Source organism: Mandrillus leucophaeus, unplaced genomic scaffold (assembly GCF_000951045.1).
Source record: "Mandrillus leucophaeus isolate KB7577 unplaced genomic scaffold, Mleu.le_1.0 Scaffold193, whole genome shotgun sequence".
NCBI classification, from domain to species: Eukaryota; Metazoa; Chordata; class Mammalia; order Primates; family Cercopithecidae; genus Mandrillus; species Mandrillus leucophaeus.
This window is the reverse complement of record NW_012101954.1, coordinates 683,520-695,436: the sequence shown is the minus strand read 5'-3', so window position 1 is coordinate 695,436 and position 11,917 is coordinate 683,520. Positions and strand designations below refer to the sequence as shown.

General features: G+C 43.1%; 1 protein-coding gene across 1 annotated transcript in view; it reads left to right on the top strand.

Moving 5' to 3' along the window:
- Positions 1-11,917, top strand: part of IQGAP1 (IQ motif containing GTPase activating protein 1) — a 113,882-nt gene that overhangs the window by 72,977 nt on the left and 28,988 nt on the right. The window contains exons 15-22 of the mRNA XM_011978375.1: positions 4,080-4,170; positions 4,349-4,528; positions 5,537-5,679; positions 9,901-10,071; positions 10,783-10,866; positions 10,964-11,035; positions 11,138-11,207; positions 11,564-11,772. Of these exons, the coding sequence (XP_011833765.1) occupies positions 4,080-4,170; positions 4,349-4,528; positions 5,537-5,679; positions 9,901-10,071; positions 10,783-10,866; positions 10,964-11,035; positions 11,138-11,207; positions 11,564-11,772 (1,020 nt within the window). The remainder of the gene's footprint in view (positions 1-4,079; positions 4,171-4,348; positions 4,529-5,536; positions 5,680-9,900; positions 10,072-10,782; positions 10,867-10,963; positions 11,036-11,137; positions 11,208-11,563; positions 11,773-11,917) is intronic.

Genomic DNA, 11,917 nt, shown 5'->3' with positions numbered 1-11,917 from the left:
AGACAAACTAGTAAAGAAGGGAATTGGCCGGGCGCGGTGGCTCACGCCTGTAACCCCAGCACTTTGGGAGGCCGAGACGGGCGAATCACGAGGTCAGGAGATCGAGACCATCCTGGCTAACACGGTGAAACCCCATCTTTACTAAAAATAAAAAAAAAAAAAAAAAGCCTGGCATGGTGGCGGGCGCCTGTAGTCCCAGCTACTCGGGAGGCTGAGGCAAGAGAATGGCGTGAACCCAGGAAGCGGAGCTTGCAGTGAACCGAGATCGGGTCACTGCACTCCAGCCTGGGCGACAGAGCGAGACTCTGTCTCAAAAACAGGAATGACTTAAATCTCTCTCTGACCTCCTTGTGTGTATATGCACTTGTGCACACATGCTTATATGCATATAGCTAGTAATCAGCTGGTTCACACCGGCACAGCTGTACCAGTTGTTAGGACATTGAAATACTTCTATTTTGTTTGGTACATTGTTACTGTCCCAACCCTCCCAATATGTGTGCCATCACTCCCCAACTCTAATTGAAATCCCACTATACGGCAATTAAACCAGCAGTGGCCATAAGGACTCTGCTCCATCCTAATTGGTCAGTGCTTATGCTGTATAGTTGATAAATATGTTGTACAGATTTGTGTATGTGTGTTTATGTGTGTATGTGGTATGTATGTGGTTATGTATTTATATATGTAATATTGTGTCTATCATCACACATGCAAACCATGCCACATAGTAAAGGCTTTTTAAAAAGTTTTGAGTGGTGAGAGGTGCCCTTTAGAGGGATATGTGAGTGTATGCTTTCCATATACATATGTACATAACATAGTCATTCTTTTGTCTCTTCTCCCTTTCCCTGTGTTTTGTGTCTTCTTCATCTCTTCTACCTCCAATCATTGCCCTCTTTTTAAATTCTGACTTCTGGTCCTTATCTCTTTACCTCTTCTGAAATGCAATGAGTGTTTCTAAGTGTCAGAGTTGTTAGGGAGCTGTACTTTAATATATCTTATATAGCATTTTTACAGCAAATCTGTTTTCTCTCCATAATATCTAACCTGGGTTTTAACACTCTGCTCAGTGATTTGAGTTAATCTTAGGTGATCTCTTTAAAATAAATTTTACCAGAAGGATTTAGGTTTTGTCATTTTATTCAGTCTAATTGGAGCAGAAAGAACCTGGGATGAGGTAGTGTATGCTGTCTCTCTTTCCTTTTTCATTCTGGTGAGGGGCTTTTCTCTATTATGTTTCCCTGAAACACCTGAGACACCCATCCATTCACTTTTTCTTGCCTTTCATACTATTGCTCTACTGCTTATTTCTTAAGGAGTATGTATGAAAGGTTTTACTTTAATCTGCATGGGGCAAGGAAGAAAGAATTCTGAATGCTCAGAAAGGCTCTGCCTTTCTCTCTGAATGCAAGGGAGGTTGTGCTAAGTCTCACAACTTTGCTTACAGCAGATTCTGCTCAGATATCTGTTGTATGATTATCCCAGAAGTGAACCAAAAATGGCTTGATTCTGTGGAAATGCTTCTGTTTTTATGATGCACGGAGTTTTATACTGCTTCTCTTGGAGACCGGACCATCAGCCCTCTTGCTTATGACTTGTCAATTTAAGTTGTTACAAGCCTGCAGCTGACTCATTGTATTGTCTCACATTGGAAATATTGCCTAGTATTTCCAGTAGTTATTCTTAGGACTCTAGGGGATTGTGTGTGGTCAGTTTCTATTTTCGGTAATAGGAAGCGGCTAGTGGTAGGAAGGTACTAGGTTCTGCAGCTTTTAAGTGATTTATTTATTCTTGCGTTCTGTTTATCTGTTTACTCTTTTCCTATCCCAACACTGTGAGCTTCTTAAAATTGGGACAGTGCCTCTTAGAATTGTAAGGCCAGAACCTACCACAATTAGGTTAAATGATCTTTCTAAAAGACTCCATTTAGGAGAAATCACTGCTTTCAATTTCAGATGCTTTCCCTTGCCCTTATTCTGTCACCTGCACTCTTTATAAATTGTAGGAATTGTGGCTGCCTCACTATATGGAATGAAATGTTGTGTCTTTCTCTGATAAAACAGGAGGAAAGCCAAGCCTTCCCTAAGGTTTTGTGACTTCAGCTGTTGGGCAGTCAAACATTTCACTTTGCCTCACAGCTCAGACCCTCATTTGGACACATAGTTATGGTGATTTATTGAGTTCTTTATTCTGCCTCATTCGTGCCTTGGCAAGTTATATTCACATCACGCAATCTAAATGAATTTTTGAGCTGCTGTTTATACCAATTGCTGTTAGCTCAAGCCTCATGAGTATGTTAATTTTGTTGGGTCTGCCCAGATCACCACAAACATGACTCCCACAACCTGGCCACTTTAAAACCTGAAGTGTCTTGTCTTTTCTAGAGAAGAGTGCCCCAGTATTCTGCTGAATTGATGCTTTCTGTAAAGACCTTACAGGCATCTTAACAAAGGACCCCCACTCTTTGAGATCGTTGAAGCTTGCATAACCTCAATGTGACCACGGAAATCTAACGGGGTTATCAGCAGTGGTTTCTAATTCTGACTCTCACACTGCGTGTAGGTAGAAGTAGAATCCTGTTGTGCTAACTCTCAGTAACGGTAGTGACTACCTGGGGCTAATCCTTAAACTACTTCCCCAAATTGGAATATGGCAGCCACATTCTTGAAAATTGGAAGATATGGCTGGGCGCCGTGGTTCACGCCTGTAATCCCAGCACTTTGGGAGGCCGAGACGGGCGGATCACAAGGTCGGGAGATTGAGACCATCCTGGCTAACATGGTGAAACCCTGTCTCTACTAAAAAAAAAATACAAAAAATTAGCCGGGTGTGGTGGCGGGTGCATGTAGTCCCAGCTACTCGGGAGTCTGAGGCAGGAGAAGGGCGTGAACCTGGGAGGCGGAGCTTGAGTGAGCAGAAATTGCGCCACCACACTCCAGCCTGGGCCACAGAGCGAGACTCCATCTCAAAAAAAAAAAAAAATGGAAAATACTAGAGGAAGATGTTTCTACTAATCTATTTCTGTTTAAAATGCCGTTCAGAGCAAATGGTCACCAACAAGCTCTTTTAAAAAAGAAAATTGTCTCAACGAATTTAGAAAGAGGAACGTAAGTCACCTCCACTACATCATACATCTTCTCTGTCTGCAGTAGTCAACTCAGACTATGCTGTGAGGCTGTACTAAGGAAAGTAATCACAACATTCGTTATGTTTCTCTGTGAAAATTTGCTTTTAAGTTCCCAGCAACTGATTTAACATTCAAGTTTTAGGATATCAGCTGGTAAGAAATGTAGACTGCCTGTAGTGACTCCTGGCTTTAAATGTGATACTTCAAAGGTTCTGGTTAAAATAAGACTTGGCAGTCTTAAAAACATTAGTAGTCATAGAGAACATTAACTTCCTCTGAATATTGTTGGCAAAGGAGGCTTTCAAATAAGTACTGCATATTTATATATATACCCTGGCCCTTGTCACCCTGTTAAAGTCTCTGGACCCCTTCCCAATCTATCTGGGCCTCTTGCCCCTTCTAGCTGAACTACTCCTCCTGAATCACTTAAATTCATCTTTACATAATCTTCACCTACATGTGAGCCATTTCCCTTATCTTATGACCTTTACCAGTTTGTTCATTTTGGGAGACAGGGTCTTACTATGTTGCCCAGGCCGGAGTGCAGTGGTAAGAACACGGCTCACTGCAGCCTAACCTCCTGGGCTCAAGCAATCCTTCTGCCTCAGCCTCCCTAGTAGCTGGGACTATAGGCATGCACCACCATGCCTGGCTAATTTTTTTAGAGAGATGGGGTCTCATTATGTTGCCCAGGCTGGTCTCGAACTCCTGGGCTCAAGCATTCCTCCTGCCTCAGCCCCCCAAAGTGTTGGATTACAAGTGTGAGTCACTGCACCCAATCTTTTACCAGTTTTTTGATGCCTACTTCTTCCATTTGACTAACCCACGTGTCTCATATTTTTTAAGCCTGTTCTTCCATATTGAATTGTGTCTGGGAAACCCCCCCTCATCACATGTATGTTACAGGTACCCCAATTTCATGACTTTATTTGGTTTCAATGATATGTAGGAAATCCAGGATGAGTCAGCCGTGTTATGGTTGGATGAAATTCAAGGTGGAATCTGGCAGTCCAACAAAGACACCCAAGAAGCACAGAAGTGTATGTATCACCTGTTTTATTTCTGTTTTGGTGGAGGCTGGGGGTGACAAGGTGCTCCATACAGCTTGACCAAGATAGGTATGGGGGAACAATTTGCCAGTAGATATAGTTAAGTGAACCAGTATGTGAGTTTAGACACTCTCTAAACTATTCTAGTAACAATTCTTTCCCGGAATAGTTGCTTTAGGAATCTTTGCCATTAATGAGGCAGTAGAAAGTGGTGATGTTGGCAAAACACTGAGTGCCCTTCGTTCCCCTGATGTTGGCTTATATGGAGTCATCCCTGAATGTGGTGAAACTTACCAGAGTGACCTTGCTGAAGCCAAGAAGAAAAAACTGGCAGTAGGTGAGTTCTGGGGTAATACATATGTGCCCTGAAGCTAACCCTTGAGTATACGAGGGGACAGATGTAGAGGAAAGGGATAAGCTATAGGGAAAGATCTTTTAGCATAGATGTACGGGTACTTAGGCTCATTTTAAAGGAGATAAAAATCCATGTTTTTGAAAATATCCTTTTCCCCCACCTTTGTGGATAGCTGTGTTAACAAGGCCAATTTTCTGAGAATGTGGGGAAGATTAAAATATTTAACTGCTTATCTTTCACAGAGTAGCAGTGGTTCTGATTAAGCCTATAGGCAATTAAAAGTAGTTTGAGTATAAAAACCGGGAAAAACTTAAGATTTTTTATCACATTTTATGGACTTTTAAAAATTGAAAAACTGGGCCGGGTGCAGTGGCTCACGCCTGTAATCCCAGCACTTTGGGAGGCCAAGGCGAGTGAATTGCCTGAGGTCAGGAGTTCAAGACCAGCTTGGCCAACATGGTAAAACCCTGTCTCTACTAAAAATACAAAAATTAGCTGGGCGTGGTGGCATGCGCCTGTATTCCCAGCTATCCAGGAGGCTGAGGCAGGAAAATCACCTAAACCCAGGAGGCAGAGGCTGCATTGAGTCAAGATCGTGCCACTGCACTCCAGCCTAGGCGACAGAGCAAGACTGTGTCTCAAAAAATAAATAAATAAATAAATTGAAAAACTGGAGAGGCTCAATGGTTGCAAATTTTTTAAGACAGACAGGCCTTAAACATAGGCTTTGGAATAAACAAAGTTAATCATGGTTAATTCCATAATTGGACATCATAGGTATTTTCTTCTTACAGACATAAATGAGCTAAGTTAGTCATTACAAAGCCATAATTTAATGGGGGCTTAGGATCCCACCTTTACTCTCACAGATGCAAGGAGCAGCTTTTGGAGTGGTCTTCATTTAGACTGTGAGAACTGACTGTAATAATCTGCAGTTCTGGATGTGTACAGCTGGGGAGTGTGGCTCTGGGTGTCTTCTATCTTTCCTTTATTTTCTGCCAGGAGATAATAACAGCAAGTGGGTGAAGCACTGGGTAAAAGGTGGATATTATTATTACCACAATCTGGAGACCCAGGAAGGAGGATGGGACGAACCCCCAAATTTTGTGCAAAATTCTATGCAGCTTTCTCGGGAGGAGATCCAGGTAAGTCACCTTTCTTCACATAAGAAGAAGCTGAGAGAAAGTGTTTTCAAGCTATGATATTACTAAGAGGAAAAGGGCGTGTGGTCAGAAACCCTAGACTAAAACTGAGGTTATGTAATGAGCTGTTTTGGGCTAATTTTTTTGTAGTAGTTGGGGTAGTGACTAAGGCCTGAATTTGTAAAACATCTGAATTATAGAATTAAGTGATATGAACCATGTGCTAAGAAAAGTTAGATGATCTATAAAAGAAAAATGGAAGGTTGCTGACTCCATTAAATGCAACTTCTTTAATCTTTCCCAGTTTGTATTTTCAGTCTCTTTTCTGACTGTTCCACGAATTATATTAGCTACAACCTGCACTTTCAAATAAAGGTAGCATTTTCATAGAGCTTTTAAAGTACTTTTTCATCTTCTGTGTCTTTGTGTCTTTGCTTATGCTGTCCAACAGGTTTTGTTGTTGTTGTTGTTGTTGTTGTTGTTGTTTTTGAGACAGAGTCTTACTGTGTCACCTAGGCTAGAGTGCAGTGGTGCAGTCTCGGCTCACCACAACCTCCACCTCCCTAGGTTCAAGCGATTCTCCTGCCTCAGCCTCCCGAGTAGCTGGGGTTACAGACGTGTACCACACCTGGCTAATTTTGTAATTTTAGTAGAGACGAGGTTTTGCCCTGTTGGCCAGGCTGGTCCCGAACTCCTGGCCTCAAGTGATCCACCCACCTCAGCCTCCCAAAGTACTGGGATTACAGGTGTGAGTCAGCGCACCCAGCCCATTCAACAGTTATTTGTCAGATACCTCAAATGTAGCAGGTACTCTTCTAAGGAATGGGGATATAGTCATGAACCAAAGTCTCTGCTGTCATGAGATGTCTCTCCCCTGCCATCTATATCTGTCAAAATTCTATCCTTCCCTTTGTACTGATTCTTGATACAAAAAAAGAAAAAAATTCAGGCTGGGCGTGGTGGCTCACACCTGTAATCCCAGCACTTTGAGAGGCCAAGGCAAAAAGATTGCTTGAGCCCAGGAGTTCAAGACCAGCCTGGGCAACATGGTGAAACTTCATCTCTACAAAAAATACAAAATTTAGCTGGACGTAGTGGTGTGTGTCTGGGATTGTAACTACTTGGGAGGATGAGGTGGAAGGATCAGTTGAGCCCAGGAGGTCTCCCTGAGGGAGAGATGAATGGTGTATTACCTGGCACATGGTAGGTGTGGCAGGACAAGAGGCCCAGATTGAAGCTTGAGGGCCTAATATGGGTACATATTCAGGGTACAACTTCTAGCAGAGTGATTTTGAACTATTGTTAGGTCAGGGACACCTTTGAGAATCTTATTAACCTCCACAGAAACACTCATGTTTGAATAGTGTTTTGCATATATGGACCTAAGAATTTAAACGGGAAGAGATGCTACCTCATTTTCAGCATGTGACCTGACCTTTTACCTCCCCTGCCAACAATAGTGGCCATCATATAGATCCTCCCACTCTGTACTCCCCACTCTCTGTACTTTCAGCTTACTTGGATTTTCACTGATTCCTTCTTCATTTTCTCTCCAGAGGAAACAGCTATCCTTTCTAAAGCTCATTATTTATCTTACTGCTTGATTTCATCCTCTCCCAGTTCCTTGCAGACCTTATACTTTTCATGCTCTTCCTCCAGTGTTTGTCAGGATTTAATGTCTGTCTGAATCACCTGGGATCTTGTTAAAATGAAGGCTCTGATTCTAGTGTGAGTTCTGAGAAAATCTACATTTCTGACAAGCTTCCAGGTGGTGATGATGCTGCTGGCCCAAGGACTGTATTTTAAGTAGCAGCCTACATACGTAGGCATCTTTATTTCCCACATCTTTGAAAAAATAATAATACAAACATTTTTTAAAGCCCATGGAATTTCCCTGAACTGGGCTTACCTACATTCATACTCTTGCTAAGGGCCTTGATCTGGCCTCACCTATATTCATAGTCTTGCTAAGGGCCTTGATCTGGCCTCACGTACATTCATACTCTTGCTAAGGGCCTTGAAAGTTAGTCTACTCGTCACTAATTCACTGTCTGTTAGCATCCACTTCTTAGCTCACAGCAGTGTGGTTTCCTGTCCAGCTTTTACTTAGTAAAACTCTTATTTTAGAATTCATCAATAACCTTTTAATTGGCAAATTCAGTTCTGAGCACTCATCGTATATGACTTGTCAAAAGTCTCTTCCTCAAACCCTTAGTTCCTTTGGCTTCTCCCATACAATTCTCTTCTGATTTTCCTACTTCTGAATGTTCCTTCTTAATCTCTCTTGCTACCTTCCTTTCTCTACCTCTGCTTGAATTATATGAAGATTCCATTGGCCCTCTTCTCTTCGTCTACGCATTCTTTCTGAGTGATCTCTTTCAAGCCTGTGGCTCCAGCCCTTAACCCTGTGCTTGTGACTCCTAAATCTGTACTTCCAGACATTAGCCCTTTTCCCCACCACCAGGTTTTTGCCCTTCCTTTTGCAGTCCAGAAGTCCAGCAGACACCTCAAACACAGTTAAATAGGAAAAAACCAGAGGCTGCAATAGTGTGTAAGGTTGTATTTTTATCTCACGTGAAATGATTCTGCAGTTCAGCAGTCCAGGGAAAATGTGGCTCCATGGTGTCATCTGTCCCAGGATCCTCCATCTTTGTGCTCTGTCATGTGGCTTCCATTCTCGAGGTCACCTTGTTACCTATAGTGACAGCTTGGAACTTTGACCATCAAGTTAGCAGTCCAAGCAGGAAGTAGGAAGAAGGGGAAGGAAAGCGAAAAAGATGTGCTGCCAGCTGTCTCTCTCAAGGAGCTTTCTCAAAGGTCTTGCCATACTACTGCTGCTCACAGCGCATGACCTCTCTCTACCTCATGGAGTTTTTTGTTTTTTGTTTTTTTTTTGGAGACGGAGTTTCGCTCTTGCTGCCCAGGCTGGAGTGCAATGGCGTGATCTTGGCTCACCACAACCTCCCCCTCCCGAGTTCAAGCAATTCTGTGTCACCCTCCTGAGTAGCTGGGATTACAGGCATGCACCACCATGCCCGGCTAATTTTTGTATTTTTAGTAGAGACGGGGTTTCTCCATGTTGGCCAGGCTGGTCTCCAACTCCTGACCTCAGGTGATCCACCCACCTCAGCCTCCCAAAGTACTGGGATTATAGGCGTGAGCCACCGCGCCTGACCACTCGTGGAGTCTTTTAAGTGCGTACAGTGTTGCCCAGAAAAAAAGAAAAAAAAAAAAATCAAGGCTCTGTTACCAAGGAGAAAGGAGAAGGTGGATATTGGATAGGTAACCAGATGTTCCTAACCATTCTCACTCCTGCTGCCCTTGTTGAAGCCCAGGCCATCTCTCACTTGGATCGCAATAGCAGCATTATAATTCACCCCCTTGGTTGAAGTCTCACCTCACTCTAATCTGTCAGCTACTTTCCTAACAGTATTGTTTTTCTAAAAATAATCTCCACCCTGGACAATATAATGAGGACTCATCTCTTCAAAAAATATTTTTTAAAAAATTAAAATTAGCCAAGTGTGCTGGTACGCTTGTAGCCCCAGCTACTCAGGAGGTGAGCTGGGAGGATTGCTTGAGCCCAGGAATTTGAGGCTGCAGCAAGCTGAGATTGCACCACTGCACTCCAGCCTAGGTGACAGAACGAAACCTTGTCTCTAAAATAAATCATAAACATCTGATTGTTTTATTCCTTTGCTTGACAAAGTTTTCTGGCTCTCCAGTATCTTTAGTAACAATCCAAACCCTCTAGGCTACTTTTCAAGACCATTTGCAATCTGCCTGGGGAAGCAATTTTCAGTCCTCACCTCTGGTCTCTCCCCCTGAAATGTCCTGCATTGTAACATTCTAGGGGTCCCTTGATATTTGGCACACAGCCCTGTTCAGTACCTGTCACTCTATTCTTGTCTGCAGTGACCCCAGATCAGCCAGCACAGTGCCCAGCCTGGTCAGTGTTGGATAGATGGATAAGTGAGATGACATATGAAGCAAAAGAAGATTAAGTTTTTGTTTATGATATGTTTTCTAGGTGGGAGGAGGTGTGTGAGAACAACCTGGTCCTGAAAAACAGACTTGAGGGCTTTGTTCATGTCGTGTAGCTAATGATACAGTATAGACTTAGGAAGCAGGAGTGTTAGCTTGTGTGCTGTGGATGATACTTTGAGAAAACCTGCATCCATTCTTGCCTGTAAATGTCTTTGAATGTAACCACTGCTTTTTCAGAGTTCTATCTCTGGGGTGACTGCTGCATATAACCGAGAACAGCTGTGGCTGGCTAACGAAGGCCTGATCACCAGGCTGCAGGCTCGCTGCCGTGGATACTTAGTTCGACAGGAATTCCGATCCAGGATGAATTTCCTGAAGAAACAAATCCCTGCCATCACCTGCATTCAGGTATTTCAGAACCTATCACACAGACAGCAAGCGGGCATCTAGAGCAGGGGTAATAAACGGTCAGCTGTCACCATTGACTGTCTGAGTGTGATTTTTGAGTTCTGGACTCTTAGTCTTCTCTTTTCTTTGACAGGTACCTCCTCTTTACTACCATATAACCGTAGTGTGCCTACAGGTGTTTAATGGTGGCACAGTGGCAGTTCTTGGGTACCTCTTCCTCTCTTCTTCTAAGACTATACCTTTCTGTAAGATTTGAACCCCGAGGAAAACAACTGTGGTTTTGCTTCAATGATAAGGCGGAACAATGTCCTAGAAAGAATTCTGAGTTAGGAATGATGGTTGCACTGCTACCAGACAGTGGTGAATCTCCATGTTTGTGTCCCCATCTGTAAAAGGGGAATACCCCATTGTATCTTATCTTCCTCACTTGATTTGTTGGAAGAAGCCAGTAAATGAATCTGTATGGCTGCACTATAAAAGGTGTGCAGGGCTGTGCTGACGTTGGGGAAGTAGAATGTAGCCATCGTGTTCTTCCAGTGGAGGGATGGCCCATGCCCTTGTTCCCCTGTCACTGTTGGAAGTGGTCCTTCCTAAAACTTCATCATGAAATTGTACTTGGATCATATATCAAGATGAAAGGGTTTTTTTTTTTTTTAACTTCCATTGATGCTTGGGAAGTAATATGTCCTCTGTAACATTTGATTGTTTCAGTCGCAGTGGAGAGGGTACAAGCAGAAGAAGGCATATCAAGATCGGTTAGCTTACCTGCGTTCCCACAAAGACGAAGTTGTAAAGGTATGATAGCCTGAGCAGGGTTTCTCCATGAGGGGTGCAGGTATAACACATGTTGAGATGAAGGACTCTTCTAATTTTCAGGATCCCTTTTCCATAGATTCAGTCCCTGGCAAGGATGCACCAGGCTAGAAAGCGCTATCGAGATCGCCTGCAGTACTTCCGGGACCATGTAAGCACCCTTGGATCATACAGGCCATTAGGAGCTGCTTTGCCATATTTTTGGTAGACAGATGAACAGAGGAATTTCTTCTTCTTCTTTTTTGTTCCTTAGATAAATGACATTATCAAAATCCAGGCTTTTATTCGGGCAAACAAAGCTCGGGATGACTACAAGACTCTCAGTGAGTAACTGGCTCCGCGTGAAGAGTTGAGGCAGTGGCTTGGAGCCACCAAGTTCAGGGTATTCTCCACAGACCTCTTTTACTGTCCTGAAGGCAAGGCTTGGGGGAGAGGGTGTGACCTGTGACATAAGTCCCTTTGCTAACATGTGGCTAGGTATCTGGTTGGCTTGTTGCATTAACCTTTATCATAACATAGCAATAGCCTGACACAGAAGACTGCACCTGATAGTTGTCTTGGCACATCTCAAAATTAAATGTGTGTAAATAGAACTACTTTTTCAAGACAGTGCTATTTCCTGAGACATAGTACTTTTTCTGGTAACTCCATTCTTTGTCTGATGCATACTTTCTGTCAGTCAATGCTGAGGATCCTCCTATGATTGTGGTCCGAAAATTTGTCCACCTGCTGGACCAAAGTGACCAGGATTTTCAGGAGGAGCTTGACCTTATGAAGATGCGGGAAGAGGTTATCACCCTCATTCGTTCTAACCAGCAGCTGGAGAATGACCTCAATCTCATGGACATCAAAATTGGACTGCTAGTGAAAAATAAGATTACATTGCAGGTATGGCCCAGTGCCAGCGGGGTCTTGAAACACTTCATCCTGCTTTGTAACCCTTGCATTTCCCTTTCTGACTGGTGGGGAGGGTGGAGGCTGACCTTCTTCTCAGTTACTGCCATAAGCCTTTTTTTTTTTTTTTTTTTTTTTT